At 32.6% G+C, this 18,978-nt stretch overlaps 4 protein-coding genes across 8 annotated transcripts; 2 read left to right on the forward strand and 2 right to left on the reverse strand.

The window, feature by feature from the left end:
• On the reverse strand, positions 1–4,903 carry LOC122398868 (alpha-mannosidase 2). Of its 3 annotated transcripts, XM_043399123.1 has the most exons (9): positions 4,432–4,903; positions 4,184–4,349; positions 3,730–3,908; positions 2,305–3,659; positions 1,903–2,241; positions 1,504–1,812; positions 897–1,428; positions 661–813; positions 1–588 (listed from the first exon to the last, which is right to left on the reverse strand). In XM_043399123.1, exons 3-9 carry the CDS (start codon positions 3,856–3,858, stop codon positions 1–3), a joined length of 3,405 nt encoding a protein of 1,134 aa, XP_043255058.1. In that variant the 5' UTR covers positions 3,859–3,908; positions 4,184–4,349; positions 4,432–4,903. The 3 variants fall into 3 exon arrangements, with proteins under 3 accessions (XP_043255058.1, XP_043255059.1, XP_043255057.1); XM_043399124.1 differs by lacking the exon at positions 4,184–4,349 and having other exon boundaries at positions 4,366–4,903; XM_043399122.1 differs by lacking the exon at positions 4,432–4,903 and having other exon boundaries at positions 3,994–4,196.
• A 366-nt stretch (positions 4,904–5,269) lies between these two features.
• Positions 5,270–9,002, forward strand: LOC122399036 (ubiquitin carboxyl-terminal hydrolase 5). Its single transcript, XM_043399360.1, has 13 exons — positions 5,270–5,534; positions 5,613–5,738; positions 5,864–6,040; positions 6,108–6,214; positions 6,282–6,809; positions 6,925–6,996; positions 7,078–7,270; positions 7,391–7,543; positions 7,614–7,795; positions 7,858–8,243; positions 8,321–8,533; positions 8,609–8,718; positions 8,783–9,002. The coding sequence occupies exons 1-13, from the start codon at positions 5,439–5,441 to the stop codon at positions 8,846–8,848; spliced, it is 2,409 nt and encodes an 802-aa protein (XP_043255295.1). The 5' UTR covers positions 5,270–5,438; the 3' UTR covers positions 8,849–9,002.
• A 260-nt stretch (positions 9,003–9,262) lies between these two features.
• Positions 9,263–15,587, reverse strand: LOC122399035 (unconventional myosin ID). Its single transcript, XM_043399359.1, has 15 exons — positions 15,379–15,587; positions 14,236–14,342; positions 13,957–14,152; positions 13,567–13,786; positions 13,272–13,484; positions 12,993–13,196; positions 12,694–12,892; positions 12,463–12,632; positions 12,134–12,394; positions 11,804–12,048; positions 11,572–11,734; positions 10,939–11,271; positions 10,677–10,867; positions 10,362–10,610; positions 9,263–10,280 (listed from the first exon to the last, which is right to left on the reverse strand). Exons 1-15 carry the CDS (start codon positions 15,462–15,464, stop codon positions 10,067–10,069), a joined length of 3,051 nt encoding a protein of 1,016 aa, XP_043255294.1. The 5' UTR covers positions 15,465–15,587; the 3' UTR covers positions 9,263–10,066.
• Positions 15,148–18,307, forward strand: LOC122399041. 3 transcript variants are annotated; one of them, XM_043399373.1, is made up of 4 exons: positions 15,148–15,280; positions 16,120–16,354; positions 16,718–17,042; positions 17,131–18,307. In XM_043399373.1, exons 2-4 carry the CDS (start codon positions 16,177–16,179, stop codon positions 17,213–17,215), a joined length of 588 nt encoding a protein of 195 aa, XP_043255308.1. In that variant the 5' UTR covers positions 15,148–15,280; positions 16,120–16,176; the 3' UTR covers positions 17,216–18,307. The 3 variants fall into 3 exon arrangements, with proteins under 3 accessions (XP_043255308.1, XP_043255307.1, XP_043255306.1); XM_043399372.1 differs by lacking the exon at positions 15,148–15,280 and adding an exon at positions 15,595–15,709; XM_043399371.1 differs by lacking the exon at positions 15,148–15,280 and having other exon boundaries at positions 16,055–16,354.
• The last annotated feature ends 671 nt before the right edge of the window (positions 18,308–18,978 follow it).

An 18,978-nucleotide genomic window follows, 5' to 3' on the forward strand; every position in this document is an offset into this window, starting at 1 on the left:
TTAAAATTCTGGTTTATGAAATAAAATTGGTAATATTTGATGCGGACATAAATTAACGATGGGTGACTTTAAAGATGGCCCTACATTATGGAATGTAAGAGGAGCCTCACTAATAATCCAGTTATCTATATAATTAAGGAACTTTGTTAAATCAACTTCTCCAGATTTAGAAATATTGAAATACCGTGTATAAGAATCGTCATTCCAACACATATCTAATGCAGCTTGATGCAAAACCATACCAATACCCTTACCGGCTCCTTCGGGGATAGGAAACACTCGGAAGCTAACGATACTTAAATCTACAGGCAGATCATAACGGAGAGGCGAAAAATGTGCATTTAGATCAAAAGGTAAAAACTTTTGCGGATGCATTGCAATTATCGGATGTAGCAATTCTTCTGATGCTAAATGACCATATAGCGATAATAAACCTGCCGGATGATTTGTTGCCGGTGACGAAAATTGACAAAGGGGCTTTTTCTTTTCAAGAACAAGCATGAACAAATGATTTGTCAATAGGTTGTCGGTTATACCTTGACCTAATCCTCTGTTATCATCTTGAAGTAATCTTCTATCTTGCATAATCTATATACAAGTATTTTATGTATTAGAACAGTTTTATTTCTATTTAAATTGGCGGGAATATTAAATACATACTTCAATTTGTCCGGATGCCATAGAACTTACACCCAACGGTTGTGCCGTTACTACTGTTAATCTAACTTTCTTATCCTCTATATATGCACTTGCTGCCATTGGATAATAGTTTCCTTGTGTAGGAAGTTTTGGAAACCTTTGGCGTTTGATCATCTAAACAATGATTATGATTTTAAATATATTTATTAGTTTCTATTTACGTATACGTAATAAAATATTGATCGTTTGATACTTACATTAAGCCCGTTTAAATCTGTGAAGAATTGATCGCCCGATGCTATATCTGTACTCAGTCTCATAGCAAGTTCATAGTTTTGTGTTTCTGATATATCAACCTCATTAAGTATGTGTAATCCAAGTCCGTCGCCACCGGAAGAATTGTACAATGTACAAATATGACGTACATGTGCCAATTCTACAAATACTTTAGATACAATGGGTCCATTTATTAAGTGTACAATACACTTATTGTCCGTAAATACTAAATCTGGTTCTGGTTTGTCAGGTAAAAATAAGTAGGCTCCACTTTTATCTTTACCGGAGCCTCTAGTGCCATATTTGACAAATTCCAAATGAACGGGAAATGTTGTATTACCGACCCTCAAAGCTTTTAAGAGACCTGATTTTCCAAACGATGCCGACAACTCTGGCCGTTGCGTTATCGAAAATTCTTGGGCATTTGGTATTACTTGAATTTGATTAAAACCAGGTATTTTTGGAAGATTTACATCCGTGTTAAAAACAGTCACATTCGCAAGGTGTACATCCCTATATACAAAAAAAAATTAAAATATTAAATTGCTAGAATAAGTGTGAAAAGATCCGAGTAGAAAAGTATCATACTGTGGAAACGATGATTTAGATAGAGTATGAATTATATATGTTGTAATACCAAATCCAGGTACTGTTACTAGGAACGATAACTCATATCTAGCAGCAGTTAATGCAACAGGACCAATCCAAATTGGAGATATTTGACATTGTACTGGTTGACCCATACGATCTGTGACTTTGACAAATGGTGTTGAAATAATTAGTGTTTGAACTTTCGCCCTTTGTCTTGGAAGAGAATTGTATAAGATAACTTTTTTCAAAGGATTTTCATCTCCTAATATAAGTATATGTTTGTCTCCAGCGCTAGTATGACGTAATCTTTAACATAAAAATTAAATATTTTGCATATTAAAAATAACAAATATAGAAATTGTAATTTCCAAAAATGTTATAGAACTTCGTTCGAACCTAGATTCATCGAGTGAAATATACACAGCGTCCGCATCGATTGTAAATTCTTGAGAAGTTTTCAATAAATGTACTACAGATTGTTGAAGTACATGAGCTGAATTGTTCAAGGCAATTATCATTTTTTTTGCATAATCTATAACTACTTCGTCTCTGGCAGTTCCAGTAACACCATCATGATGTTGGAACAAAGAATGCCACATCCTTGCTTTGCTTAAACGCTGGGCAATAGTGCCTTCCACTAATTTATTATGATCTTTAGTCCAAGCTATGGTATTTAATATCTCTGATGCTCTCAGTAAACTTAATAATACACGATCTAGTCGTTTGTGGAAAGGCCTAAAATGCACCTAATAAATATTTCTTGATAATTATTTATAATCAATACGGATTTAAGTATACCTTGATGTATAGTATCCGCTCCAATAATGATCGTCTCTGTCAGAATATGTAAAAAAGTCTCCAGACAAAGTAGGAAATTCACTTAAATTATACTTCTCTCTAACTGTATCAAAATAATCGCTTAACGTTCCAAATTTAATTTGAACATTCATTTGTTGATTTTGATTCATATAATCAAAAAGCTTTTGATAGTTGGTATATTGAGCGTCCCATTCTGTAAAATGAGTGTATCTAAAGTCATCTCCAAGTGGCGCTAATACTACGTCGGTCTTAAAAAGTTGAGCTTTTTTGCGATATTGATCTAGCAAAAGAGCAGCTCTTTCTGCAACATTTGCTCTAGTTATAGCTCGCGGAGCTACCTTCCATGGACAAATCAATCCAAAACTTTGAAGTCGAAAGAAATCAAACTGACAGCATACTTTTGGATCTGGGCCGCAAGTATGCGGCACATCGTAACTATAAAATGGCATGACATGCGTAAATATTTCTGTTGATCCATCGTTATCCCATAGTTGCCTCCATCGAAATTCTAAACGTTTTTGTTTAGCCAATCTTTTTTTAACCGAATAATGAACCCTTTGTATCAGCACATTTTTCAATCCAGCATTCTTCAAAAGATATGGCATAGTCGGAGAAAGACCAAACGGATCAATCGCCCAGCCTGAATTTGGTGTATAATCTAAATTATATTTTAGCCACTGATGACCTTCCGTAAGTTGCGTGAGTTGAGCTATCCAGTGAGAAACAGATTCATCGGGCATGACCCATCCTCCCGTTACAATTTCCAACTGGCCGTCATGAATTAAACGTCGAACCAAATTACGCGTAGTCTTAGATTGATCTTCCCACCAAAGTTGAAAAAATGATATTTCTGCCCAAATAAATTTACGTCTTCTATCTTCTACTAATTTTTTAACCATATTATTTAGTATATTTCGAGTTTGAAACGTATAATATTTTTCGAAGGTGCTAAGCCAACCAGGATCATTATGAGAATGCGGCACTACAAAAACCTTTAACTTTCTATTTGGATGCCATTGCTTATCGTCGTACGTAATATCCCACCCTTGTTTCCAAACTCCGCCATCGACATTATCAAATTCTAATTGTTTGTACATCATTAACATTTGTACATCTACTTCTGGTACTTTTTGTATATTAAAATTACATGTAAATACTTTTCCTAAATGGGAGGAACTTGAAGATATAGAATGATTATAACGATTTATAGAGTGAGCTATGGGAACAAAATTTTTTGCTTCTGCTACTTCCTGCAAAGCGTTCATGACTTCGTGATGTTTATTAAAATCTTTCTCTAGCTTTGCTAATCGGTTTTCAAAATGTAACCACTGATTCTAAAAACACACAATAAGAGATTTTATTTAACATGTATACATATACATATTATACGTATTGTAGACTTACATCGTTAACGGAAAGTTTGGATGCTTGTCCAGGTGGAAAAAGTGCTAGATCCATCATTAAATATATCATAATGCAACAGGCTAAAATTAAACCTGCCCCAAGAATTGCAAATGTTTTTCTAGTCCTCATACTTGTACGCTAATCAATCCAAGTACAGTGCTGGTTTGTATCAAATAAAACTGTTAACAATAAGAATATGTGTAAAAATGAAGTTTGCCGCCATATGTTTAGAATAAAATGTAAATAAAACGATTGAATCTTAACCTAGATCAACCATCACGTTTACAGGTTACATATCAGTTTTTGTTCAAAAGACTTCATTATTCACAGTAAAATGATAGGAGTTAAAGAAATATAATATTTTTTCAGCTCATGTAAAATGAAATTCATAAAAAAAACAATGTGTAAATGTTACACTCCTGTTTATTTTTACACTTCTACAATTGCAACTTACGCTGCTTGCAACCGCCGCCATATGTTTATATGATAGTATAGAGTTACTATCATATACTATAGATAAAGTACATATAGGGAGTGTTCGGTCGAATGTTCAAGTCTTCCAAGCGTTTATCATTGAGTACACGGTCCGATTTATAATCGTATATAATAATTTATACCATCTAAGGGGAAAGTTACCAATAGTTACTAGCACCGATTTTCCTCTTCTTCTTCTTTACAAACGTATGCAGTGTAGGTACTTACTCGAGTTAAATCATTTAACTTAAATGTGCGTTACTCGAGATTTGAGACCAACATACGTCGTAATAAGTTGAACGGATAGTGACACGGTAACTGAAACCTTAACTGAAACATTACGTTTTTTATTGATGTTCCAATAATTTTTAGGTAATAACAAAAGTGGGATTCATATGTCATTCTTCTTTACTAGTTCAAAGTACTTTGCCAAATTTTCAACACGCATGTACAAAAAAGGCGGTAGTTTAACACGTTGACAGCAAATCAACACTAAGGACCTCTATTGGTCAACTTGCGCACATGCGCATACAAATTTAGTTTCGCAAAAACGGCGAAGTGTCGGTTCTGTATGTTATTCTGCATTGACTGTGTTGCTAGATAAACCGCTTGTTTTGCGCATGCGCAGCAAAAACAGTACCGTACATATCCAATGTCATGGAAACCGGGAACTGTTTTGGCGGGTTTCCGCACACGGCAGCAACAGGTATGATAGGGCAGAACATTTAAAGTAAGTATATCGGTATTAGTATTATTTATTAAGTAAAACTGACATTTTACATATTTATTTCAACATCTCGTCTTGCTTTATTATCTTTTTTATGATTATTTTCTGTAAATTCTTTAATATGTCATATTGTTTTCTAAATAAAAAAATTATTTTTATGTAAGGGAGGTGTATACACACACCGCATCTTATTTTACATCACGCTTAATACTCATTCGTCACAAACTTTTATGTAATTTTCGGTAAAACTAAAACAAGGGTTCGTACGTCACCCATTCTCAATCAAATAAAGCACTTTACTGATGTTTTTAACGCGCATGCACGAGAAAACCCGGCCCGTTTGGCAACACAGTGCGTCGATGATATGCGCGATTTGAGAAACGAGATCACTCATCCACACGACAAACCGGCAATATCCAAATAGATTTATTTACAACGCCATAGAAGAAAACCTTTTGTAACCAAAGTCATTTCTTCTTGGTTTTATAGCGACTATTTTTTATTTACCATGGAACGATTGATAAGACATTTATTTACATGTCGTTTACCTCAGAAAGGCGACAGAGTATATAAGGACGAATGTGTTTATTCTTTCGACACTCCAGTAAGATATTATGACAACTATATAGTTAGATACGGTAATAGAACGACGTAATGATTTTACTCATTGCTTCTCTTGAAGGATACCTGTACTGGCCTTTACGTCAGTTTATCCACATTTTTGGGATTAGGCCAGGATCACGTACAACGTTATTATCAATTAACCAAGAATCCTGTATTTCTACACATTAAACGAAAAAGGGAAGAGGTAGATCGTTTGTTAAATTAAAAAGCATATGTTTAAAAAAGATTTACCATTATAAAATATTGTGTTTGTTGTATATTTATTTTAATGAACATAAAATTTGTGACAAAAATATTGTCTTTTTATAGATACCATCTGAACATCAAGGAGATGGGCCCGATAAAAAAATTACAAGACTAGCTATAGGAACACCCGATGGATTTATACCAGATCAACAAAAATATATTTATCACGAATCTTACCAAATTGTTATTCTACCAGATTTCGAAACAATACCTTTTCCGACAAACGATTTACCAAAAATAGTATGTTTGACATGAAAATACAAGAAAATGTTAAAGCAATATACAAGTTATACGAAACTTTTTCCAGGTGGAATTTATTATTGAATGTGTATTAGAGGCAGAATCTGCGACAAAAGTAGCACAAGTAGAAGAACTGCTTGGATCCTGGGATGGAGAAAGAAAACAGGTTTCAAAGTGAGAACATAAAGTATTGATGTAAATATATTTTTGTCAGTGTTGTTTATAAATATTAAATCTTCAGACATGCAGCAAATCTTAAACAATTAGACAATGGAAAGAAAATACCTCCAAGTGGATGGAAATGTGAAAAGTGTGATCTTACTCAAAATCTGTGGCTTAATTTAACCGATGGTAGTATTCTTTGCGGGCGTAAATTTTACGACGGAACAGGAGGAAACGATCATGCGGTTGAACATTATCGAGCCACCGGTTATCCATTAGCTGTAAAATTAGGAACTTTGACTAAAGAAGGAAAAGGAGATGTGTTTTCGTACGTGGAAGATGATATGGTCGAAAATCCAAATTTAATATCACATATAGCCCATTGGGGTATAAATATTGCTCAAATGGAGAAAACTGATAAATCTATGGTAGAACTAGAATTGGATCTCAATCACAGATTTAGCGAATGGGTTGCGCTTCAGGAAGCAGCGAGTAAATTAACACCTCTATATGGACCTGGATATACGGGACTTGCAAACTTGGGAAACTCTTGTTATTTAAATAGTACCATGCAAATGTTATTTGTGATTCCAGACTTTGTTAAAAGGTTTTGTTTAAAGGCTATTATTATTATAATTATAATATCTGTCTGTCTTAAAATAAAGTTACATGACTTTCGTCATAAGAGGATTAATTATGTAGTAACTGAAAATGATTTTCAGGTTTGTAGATTCTGCGCCACAGATATTTCATGAAAGTTATACCGATCCAGCAAATGATTTTAATGTTCAGATGTGAGTTAAGAGAATATGGAACTATTTAACATCTGAAAGAGAATTTTAATTTGTGTCCATTAAGAGGTATTGATGTTGTAGGGCCAAACTTGGAATTGGTTTGCTGTCTGGTAAATATTCAGAACCACCAAAAACAAATAATGAGGAGGAATTGCGCCAAGGTATTTCTCCGTGGATGTTCAAGTCCTTGATTGGTCGTGGACATCCCGGATTTTCTTCAAATCGGCAACAAGATGCGCAAGAATTTTTCCTTCACCTAATAAATGTTATTCATGTAATTTATGGAGCATTATATTTTTGACAAAGTGCTTAACAAACAGATTGCTTTATTTTATTGTATCAATTCATATTAAGTTTAAATTCTGATACTAATATCAGTGTATTAATCCAACAGCGTCATTGTCGTCACAAAATGAATCCTACCGATTGTTTTAAATTCAAAGTTGAGGAAAGGTATCAGTGCGGTCGTTCTAAAAAAGTAAAGTACAATTATCGTCCAGAATACCTTTTACCGCTTCCAATACCTTTAGAAACTGCAATAAATAAGGTAATAGGTTTCTATAAACGTAGTCTGTATGTATGTATACGTTATATTTAATAAACACGTTTGTATGCAGGAAGAAGTTGCAGCTTATGAAGCTTTAAAGAAGGAAACTGAAGCGAAAGGTCAGACATTAGACTCGAATACATTGGTTAGGCCTCGTATAAAGCTTTCGTCTTGCCTGCAAACGTTTATTCGGTCTGAAACAGTGGAACAATTTTATAGTTCAGCATTGAATGAAAAAACAACAGCACAAAAGTAAGTAATAAATTGTATAGCATCTACAGTACGCAATCAATAAATGAAATTATTTTTTACAGAACAACTAGACTTGCCAGTTTTCCAGATTATTTATTAATACATTTAAAAAAATTCACGGTAAGAGAAGATTGGACGCCCGTTAAGTTAGACGTGGCAGTCGAAATGCCCGATATGTTGGATTTAAGTTCTCTACGGGGTAATGGCCTGCAACCCACAGAAGAATTATTACCAGAAACAGCTGGTTCTGAACCTCCGCCAATTGTTTACAATTCCGCGTTATTGAATAAGTTAATAGGTATAGGATTTCCACCGGAAGCTTGCAAAAAAGCTCTATACTTCACCGAAAATTGTGGTTTTCAAGCGGCCGCTGACTGGTTAATAGATCACATTGGTGATTCAGATCTTGCGGACCCCTTTGTACCTCCTGGTATTGATGCGAAACCAGGTGAAGTGTCGTTGTTTTGATTTTGTAAAGTTTTCATGTCTCTTGTATTTCTACTAATTTAGTAAATAATATTTTAGAAAAAGATAAATTTGTGGCAAACGAAGATGCCGTGGCAATGGTAATGGGAATGGATTTTACGAGAGAACAAGCAGTAAAAGCTCTTAAAGCTACCGATAACAATGTAGAGCGTGCTGCGGACTGGATTTTTAGTCATCAAGCTGAATTAGATGGTTTAGAAATTGAGGATGAGTCAGGACATTCCGAGGAAATATTTAGAGATGGAAGTCATCGTACGTTTATTGGTATTCCGAACAATGTATACATTTTGTTCTTGAAATTTTATAATTAATTATTTATTGTTTTAGAATATAAGTTGGTGGGCTTTATATCGCACATGGGAACATCGACGATGGTAGGACATTACGTGTGTCATCTTTTAAAAGATGATCGATGGGTGATATACAATGACGACAAAGTATGGACTGAAAATATACATTTTATAAATTTAATAATATGCTCATAAAAATCATCTGTTGCAGGTTGCATTATCTGAAAATCCACCCAAAGAATTAGGGTACATATATCTATATCAACGCCTCGATTAGATTATACAATTGTTTTGTATAAAATATGTATTCTATTACACTTTAAAAATAAAAAATATAACAGGCAGGAGAATTTCATTTTACAACTAATGGTAAAATGTACGAATAGCCTGTTTTTTTTTTCTTCTAAAACGTAAGTGCACATAAATATTTAAATATTTGTTTATTTTTCAACAATGGCACCATTTTACAACGTGTATAGCGCTTTATATTCTTTTCTCGAATATAAAGCATTACTATCGCTTTCATTAGAAGTTACTATAGTTATATTAAAATATAAAACATTAACGTAATTAGACATTTTTAAATGTGATAACTATATAATGACAAACTTTCAATTAACAATAAAGTCTTGGTTATCTTTAGTTATTTAATTCAAATACATATTTATAAACGTTGAAATTTTCTTTGAAAATCAATTAGCAGCTTTCATATAAATCATATTATACAAATATCTTATTATACTTTGATGCGGTGTACAAACTCCCTACGATAATGTAAAAATACTTGGTCAAAAATACTTTAAGTAGAAGGCCACAATAGTGAAGAACATTTAAGGCTACTGTATCAAATTCGGATTTTCCTCCATTTTTTTTTTTTAAAGACGATATTGACAACTTTCTTAGCTGTTTGAGTGTTATAAAGCAGCGTAATCTCACTCTTTAAATTTTGTTGCTGAAGTATAAGTTTAATAGTCGCTTGGCACTTTTCGCATGTATTCTCCTAATCACATCAGTCACTTAAACGGAGAAACTTCGTATCGTTACAATTTCATATTTTAGAAATTATTCACATAAGTAATGCCATTGCTCGTAATTTAATATGCATTACTCCGAATGAATATATCTCAATACGTATTTACAAATGAAAATCAATTTCGTTAGACATTAATTGTGACAAATCCTTTCCATACAGTCACCTTTCTTTACTGTTGAAACTTTCGGGTGAAAGTCTCGACAGTAAAAGCTGTACGATACCGGGGCATTAAAGCCTCATAAAATCTTTGAGTCATCATTTGATTATCCGGTTCATTATTCACAACCTTATCATTTCAATTGTTTGAATTCCTAACATAATATTATTTGTACATTAAAAAATGCTTAAGAATATCTTCAAAACACGAATAAAAGCTTCAAAAAATGCTTCTATAAAAGCGTTAAAAATGATTGAACTTCAATATTCACTGTGGAATATTAAAAGAGCAGTTTAAATATTATTTTAACTAGCTGTTCTAATTTGAATCCTTGTGTTGGCACACCCATCGATTATCCCAATCGATGGTGGAATTGCAAATATAATATTATCACCGTCTTTTTTAAACGTTGGTTCGTTAACTTCAGGATGTACTTCTACCCGTAATACTTTACTTTTGTTCCCTAACATACATTTAAATTTTACATCCACCGTGACTTGTAGATCAGCCGAACGTAATCTATTGTAAAATATATCACATTAATAATTTATTATTATTATTTAATTAAGAATCTATTTAACAATATTCATATATACTCACTGACTATATCTGTTGCTTAAAATACCAACGAGTTCCCCGACTTTGTCGTCATTAGTAATAATCGACATGATGAAGTCATTTCCTCGATTTGAATGAATCGTTATAAGCTGGTCCCTTCCAGGCGATATGCTTAACCCAGTGATTTCAGCTATTGGCATACCCTTTTTCATACTTTTGCATTTAGAGCTTTCAAGCTTATATATCGCATATTCTGTTACTACCAGTACACGATCTTTTGGTTTATTAAATCTACAATTCATTTATAAAAAGATTAGAAGAATGCGTAAAATATACAGTACGACCATCTATTCAAACCTGTTAGTCTTCCTAATAAATGCACTGAATAAAACAGTCTTGAAATGATCAGTGTTGCGCAGATTATTTATCGAAGAGTTAAAAATATCGCTTTGAGGGTTTTCGTTCGGTTTAGAAAGATAATTTCCTTCCCATCGCCTGTCCTGCCCCCAATACTGTCGTTTTGAACGCAGAACTATCCCCGCGGACATCTAAAATTATCAAATTTATTCGTTATGTATAATATACTTGCACGCAATAATAGTAGAAAACACCCATATACCTTTAACCGTAGTTGTGGCCAATCGTCTCTAGGGATAAGTTTAAGAATCATCCATGCCCACCATCTCTCATACATCAGCTTCAAAGCACGTAGTACATGCATGATGGCAAAATTTTCACGGGGCCAAATTAAACGTTTCCCATAATCTCGCATCGTCTTTGCATTTCGGAAAATCTTTTCCAATTCATTAACATAAGTACGTATTTTATATCTTCGATAGTGTTCCATTATAACTAGCGCGGCTTTCATTTTTTTATACTTTTGACGACATAAATATCCTCTCCATTGTTTTTGCAGCAATATCACGATACCCGGTATCAAATCGCTACGTGCCTGTAAATAAACGGGAGTTGAAATTACCATTCTTAACTCCTGACTCGTGACAAAGATTTTGGCCCAAACGTAAACATCACGAGTCAGGCTCGCGGACAGCAAATCACGATCGTGATCGAGTTTTAGTTTCTATCGGTACGCCACAAGAATCGGTCGCGATTCTTATGACCTCTGTTACAAAGCAGTTTAGCATCAGTCTGGTCTGTTTACCGCGCGTTGATGCCTGCCGTTTGGGCCCGTATTTCGTCGAGCTAAATGGTACGGGAAGTGGTTAATATGCATAAACGTTAATTGACAAACCTTTTCTAACGCAAAAAGTGTTTGAGGCGAACGTATAAATATTTTAGTGTGACCATATTTAACGTCATTACCGAAGCCTTTTTCATCCAACAAAGTACGGACGCCGTCTTTATCACTACCGCCTCTAAAATTTGGCCATGTGTATTGGGATATCATTTTATACCTAATCAAGACAGTTTTATTAGTGATACGATAAAATTAATTTTGTCATCGTGTAATTGTAATACAATACCGTTTTAAAAATATATCATATCGTTGGCGATACGCGAAACCGGCACGCCTGACCAATATATTTTCGACGAGACCCAAATATCGTACTTGATGATTTACTCTTTCTTCGTCAAATACGACAGGTGATTTAACTTCATTCGGTTTTATGCATCTAACATAAAACGGTTCTTTGCTTGTTAAATTCTTAACCAGAGCTATCATGGAATTGCGAAATAGTGTTCCAGCTGTTAAAGGCCTTTTTGTTGTCTGAAATAAGTTTGTGTAAATATAAATAAGAGAAAGTTTGCATTTAATGTTCATGCGCGATGGTAGATTTCATTTATTCATATACCTTAAAAATATTTTGAGCGCCTTCGGGCCACATTTTACTAATTATTGGATTACTGCTTTTGTAAAGTAAGCGTTTGAAGTCCTGGAATAACGTATCTTTGTTTTTATCTAGAAAACCGTTTACATTATATATTACATCTCCGGCGTAATGTTTAATCTTAAATTGAATTTTATGTTGAAGTTCTTTATCCATTGGTTTCAATTGTCGGGAGGAATAATGCTTATGATCGAGTAACTTTTTATCCATAGCTTCCAAGAGCATCTGAAAAATTTTTATCATAAAATAACAGCGACTTCTTTCATTAAAACCAATAAGATACGAAAACCAACTTCATCTGTAACTTTGCCAACGTTAAGACAGGCTTCGTCCATAATTGCTATAATTCCTTTATGTTGCTGTTCTACTAGATCACAGATTATTTGATTGTTGAAATAATCAATATTTTGCCACGCTATCCCCTCTCTTTTATATTCTTCTTGTTCTTGTTTTAACACCAATTCTAAAACATTAAATGTAAGTTTTATTTTTTTATAATATAATTTTACATCAAACTTCCTCACCAATGAATAGTTGTTGTAATTTTTCGTTACAATAATTGATGCAAAACTGCTCGAAGCTATTTACATCGAATATTTCAAATCCATATATGTCAAGTACTCCAATAACTGTTCTGTATCTTTGAACATTTTCTGAATCATTTACATTAATTGCGGCATTGACACGCGATACAATATCAGTGAACAACCTTTCATATATAGCCTGAAAATTTTTAATGCAAATTATAATTTCTTATAATTAATATGTACAGTATTTATATATTTACTAACTAGCAAAAATAAACGCTATGTAGAAATGTTACCTTTGCTAAAGCATCTCTTCCGTACTCTGCCTCTATCGAAGTATGAGTTTTTTGCATAACTTCTCCGCCTGCTGCTATTACTCTTTGTGTAAGAGCAGTACTTAATTCCTGCGGGCTAATGGAAAACAAATTTGCTGTATCATTTAAAGCACCTTTGTTCTGAATAAAGAGTTTGTCCTCGTCAAGTTTAAAGGTAATATTACCCTACGCGAAACAAAAATTCATGTAAAAGGTAAATTAACGAACATTGTTTTTTTTACAATTTTATTGATGACAAACCAAATGTAGTATGCCAGCAATGACATTCCAAAGTGTTTGCATCTCGTTTTGTGTAAATCCAAGAATGGACATAGCAGAGGTAACAGTTTTGTAATCGCTTTTATCAGTTGAACTCGCTTTATTGCAATTTTCGGCACCGATATAGAAATATGCAGCTGGGTCACGTACTAGTCGTAGTTTATTTAATTCTCCTTCGCTACAGCCATTCAATAACTATAAATATCGAAAAAAGTGTTTTGCTTATCACGAACAATATTAAGCGACAATGTTTAAAAATAGAATTACCAGCATATACCTGATAAAAGCAATGAAAATTACGTTCACCGTTTTGTTGATATACAACTCTTGACTTTTCCAGCAAGTAATTAGTAACATGACCGCCAATTGGATCTCCTTTATAATTAAAATCTATATCCATATACTTTCCGAATCGTGACGAATTATCATTTCTATTTGTCTTTGCATTTCCAAATGCTTCCAATATGGAATTCGATTGAATAAGAATATTTTTTACTCTGACATACAAGAAAAAATAATTTTAAACGCTATAAATATAAAACCCTAAAGACAAGCGAAGTTGTTTTATTGCAATTTCACTTGCTTAAAGTAATGTACAGTGACCTACAACAATTTAACTACAGTAAATTATAATTCTACTTTATTCTTGAATGACTTGTATGTATACCTTTCTATTTCTTGCTGGCCACTTAAATTTGTGACTGCAGCGATATATTTCATAATAATTTTACTTGCTTCTGTTTTGCCAGACCCTGATTCACCGCTTATTACTATGCAAGTGTCACGGCCTTGTTGTTTCATTTCCCTATGCACCGCATCGGCAATTGCAAAAATATGTGGTGGGTTTTCAAATAGTTCTCTATCTGAAATATAAGCATTAAAAATATTATAGTTAGAAACTAACATATTCGATGCAATGTAATAATTATTGAACATAATTATTTACCTTTATATTTACTAATATGATCAGCATCGTATATATTTATGCTTCTGTAGGGATTTATACTGACACATACTTCTCCGATATATGTGTAAATTTTGCCGCCATTAAATCTAAAACAATCGCATATGAATAATAACGATATTGTAAGTAAACGATTAATAAAAGTTACTTTGAAAATATACGACATATCAACGAGATGTTATCGCTTTTTTTGCTGTACAAGTCAATACTGTTAGAGTAATTGGCTGCTATTTGTGAAAGATAAACTTTATCTAGTTTATCAATAATAAGCAATATAAATCATCTATCTTTGTTTCTTAAACATCTCGTTTTCTTCGTATCATAAACTTCGTTAAAAATAGAATATATAGTTTATTTACAGATTATCGTGTTTAAACCGACAACGATTAGCAGCTAATACCAGATCAATTTTCCTAGTCAAGTTCTTAATTAATAAGGAAGAATTTATATATTAATATTTAATATATATTAGAACACATTAATCAATCGCTTTCCCTTCTGAAATAATCCTCATTTAACAAATATTTTACATGTACGCATAAGACCGAATAGCCTAAAATTAAATATATGCGCTATACAATCGAACGGTCTGTTATGGTAACATACATGCATACGAACTGAAATCGATGACTCATAGAATATAGACCCTGATAAGACTTAAAAATTGTTTATTGTAAAACTAAGAGTTGCGTTCCAACATATATTACTAATTTATTTTGTACAGAAACATAATTAAAGATCTATTATAGATTATGGATTTTACATAAGTATAAAAATATATGAAGAAACGTGAACTCATGGCTGCTATATGTATATTAGATAAATGTAACGAAATCGTGACTAAATGAAACATATTATTGATTGACAATGATTTTAATGTATCGTTACAATACTTCAATTCAACAAAGTTTTGTGGGTCAAGATCAAATCTAAATACATCGATCGTTTGAACCACCTGCTAATATACGGTTAACCACGCCCTCTTGGTGGATGATCCATGAAGTATCAACAAATCAACAGAATTCATGTAAGATGCCTGTCACGTTTCTTTAGAAAAGGGAAACTTGCCTTTCCTGAATTCCCGCCAATTTTCTCGTTACTAGCTACTACTATATATGATCTTACCTGATTTGTAAATTGTCTACAACCTTCTCCACAGTAATCTCATTCAAAAGAACCAAATCTCCGATACCAACTTCTTGCACTGCCATTTTTTTTCCCAATAATACATGCACTTGTGGAATTTATGGTTTCATACAATTATAAGCGTATACACAGTCCGTTGCGTGTCGGAGACCAGCTCCTTCCTTCGATCTGTCCTTAGTGCCAAGCGAATAACGAATGCGATTAACCGAAAGTTGCAACCAATTGCAACCTATCTTTTGCCCCTCCATAAGGTCATAACGCTTACAGTAACGTTACAACGATACTCATTGTTATCTACTTCGTTAAAGTGGTAAATTAGATATATGACTTCATAAATGTATTTTATTATCAGAAAATAGATAAAAGGAAGTAACTGTTGTCTCGGTGTAACATACAGTCTACTATTTAATATTCACGTAATTTGTAAAGATTTTAATGCATTGAGTAGTTTTCCTATTGTAACATATTTTTTAATTTATATTATTTTGTTAAAAATCAGTGCCTTAAGGTACTTAGAGGAACGAAGTTAAATAACTTCTATGTTAATAAGATGAAAAAATAGTCGTGACGTTGTGACAGCCCTGAAAAGGCAGGTTTCTCGTGACGCATGCGCAGATAGAGCGTAATGTTTACGCATACCAGTTTATGTATCTCATGTATTTATATACACATTATTATTCACTGTTATTTTTGACAGTTTGTATGTTTTGTTATTCATAGTCTTCTGTGTGATCGGTTGAAACGTGTATTTCTTTCCCATAATCGGAGCTATACAAGATGATTGAGAAGAAGCCGGATTTGTATTTGAATGGAAGTAATAAGTTAGTGCAAAATGAAAATTACACGGCCCCCGTGAGGTTATGGAACAAATTACAAATAAACGAGAGGACTTTTAGTTGTTTGCTCTTCATGATGTCGTTATCTGTCGTTTTGGGGAAATTGTATGTCAATTACGGTGAGACACGCTTTGATAAAATATAATAACACTATTCGTTTTGTTAATGAGTTTATTTTGTGGAGTTTCCGTTTGTCAATATACGTTGCATATGCTGTGATTTGAATTTATTGAAATTGTCACGTATAATGCAAAATAGTGTCCTTTGGTTGATATTATATTATAGTAAATTAGTTATCGATCATTATTTTAATATCCTAAATATTATTTTAATATATTTCAATTTCAAACTATTCATAATTTATAACTAATTTTTATAAATCGTTGAAGCAAGTTCGGCAAGTTAGTTTGTTGAAAAATTGCATGTTTTAGAAGTATACTATAAATATCATTAGTGTTGACATTTTAATATCATCTATTTAGGGAATATTTTGCAGTTAGAAAATAATTCTAAATATATAGTATCATCGATGTCTACGTTTCCAAACATCTCTAATATATTTGATTTGTCACCCGATGCATCACAATTCAGCATAAAAAAATTAACAGCTATGAGTGAAAAGTTTGTTAATATTAGTCAATATGATGATGTAAATGTTATGTCATTGGTCTTTAAACCATATGGTTGGCTGATAAAAGCAGCAATGAGTGGTCTCATAATGATGAGTTTTACTTGGTTTATAATTTACAAAGATAGCAGTGTACCTGGTATCAATCCACCTTCCCCTTTTAGCCCTTCTAACAAAGGGTAAGTTTTTATGTGAAATAATCATAATCATAAATATTGATTATCAAATCTGCTTTATATCTATTAACATCCGTTGTACATTTTTCAGATTTGCAAGGGCATCTGGAATACAAATGAATTACTTAGTCGGATTATTGAACGGAATATTAATTTTCATTTACATGTGTCTTTAATGTACCAAAAGTGTCGTAATGTAGGAATGTGGGTGCAATTCACAAAACATTTTATCACGCAACATTCTTCATTAATTATATTTATTTGTTATTTATGTTAACTAACAATATTATTTTTAAATTTGTTCTATTTCTGGTTATTATCGTATTTAATTTAACAATGGGCTTTAAGTATTAAGATAGGTAATTTATGTTATGAAAAATTCAATAATATTTTTTGTAGAAAAGAATGTTTACATGGTAGGAATAAATTTTGTATATAGAGTGCATTGTACAATTATGGCGGGTTATATCTGAAATTTGATAAGAGATAGAAAAAAAATTGTTGAGGTAAAAGATGAATGATACAGTAATATTACTAATGTTCATGACTTCCAGATGAATGCAGCATCTAGATTCAGTTCGTCGCCGACGTTTTGCAAACGTTATAGTTTGCATCTTCAGGGCTATTTGATTCTAATATGATATGGCAATATCTATTTTTCTATGATTTTATTTTATATCATCAACTTTTCCCTCAACAATGTTTGTCTATCTCTTATGAAATGTGAGACATAACTCACCTCGATTGCATAATACCTCTGTATAGCAAGATATTTTTAAATAGAAAAGTTGTATTTTCTTCAACATATATGTTAAATTAAGAAAAATGTTAATCTTACAAATAACTAACATTAACATTGAAATGAACAAAAGTTTCGTTTACATAAGATTCTATGTTACAAAAGGACATGATCAACTAGATTCTATTAAAAGCATAATATGCAAGGTTATAACATGTAATACTTAATATATAAAATGTAGCAAAGTACAAAATCATATTATCACCGGTTAAATTTTTATTTTTTGTACAATCTAAATCTCCCGCTATTTAAGACTGATAATATATTTGTAAAATTCGTATTTATTAATATAGTTTAAGTTTTGGATAGCCAAACATAAAGTATTATATGTGGTACCTCTTGATGTTATGTGTGTGCACAATGTATTGCCATAGCTCTTTAGTAATTATTATAATTATAGAGTATAATATGAATCAAATTAAAAACGCTTTAAAAAACTTGTTATTATTTACACGGTTTTTGGCGCCATTTGGCGACGCAATGTATATTGTAATAAATCACTGCTTTTAGTAGCCCACTGCTCGATAATTTCCTAATTACACTTTTCCTGGGATTAATTTATAAATTAAAATTACAAGTTGTCAATTACAATCATTTTTAGTCAATAGACATACCTCCGAAATCCTACGCATTTTCGAGAAAAAACTTCCTCACCGAAAATATAATGTTTGGCCAGAAATATTCGCTCGAAATTTCATGCGTATGTTTAAAACATTTAGAACTTCTGAACGGATTGAAGGATCTTAATGTTTCAAGTTGCAAACAACGCGTATTTCGATGGAGAATATGTAGAAATGCTTTATATATACCTATAAGTATTCCATTATTGAAATAATGATTCTTTAATTTTATGTTGAGGGACAATTTGTCTATCAAAATTGCACAGATGTCGCTCGGTCACTCGTCATGGTCCGTGCTCCTTGATGGTTATAAGAGCCCCCCTGTGGCCCTCGCGGGGCAGTTATCTCCCAACCATCAAGCAAGACGGACCGTATCGAGATGAAGAATTTAATTGAAGATTTACATTCGATCAAAATCGAAGATGGCGGCCAAGGGACAAAACCGGTCTTTTTAAAGACCAAGAAAATCTCATTTTTGGGAACAACTTATGCAATAAAACTGAACATGGTATATTTGCCT

Source organism: Colletes gigas, unplaced genomic scaffold, assembly GCF_013123115.1.
Source record: "Colletes gigas isolate AHSC1104 unplaced genomic scaffold, ASM1312311v1 Colletes_gigas_Sc00012, whole genome shotgun sequence".
Classification (NCBI taxonomy): Eukaryota; Metazoa; Arthropoda; class Insecta; order Hymenoptera; family Colletidae; genus Colletes; species Colletes gigas.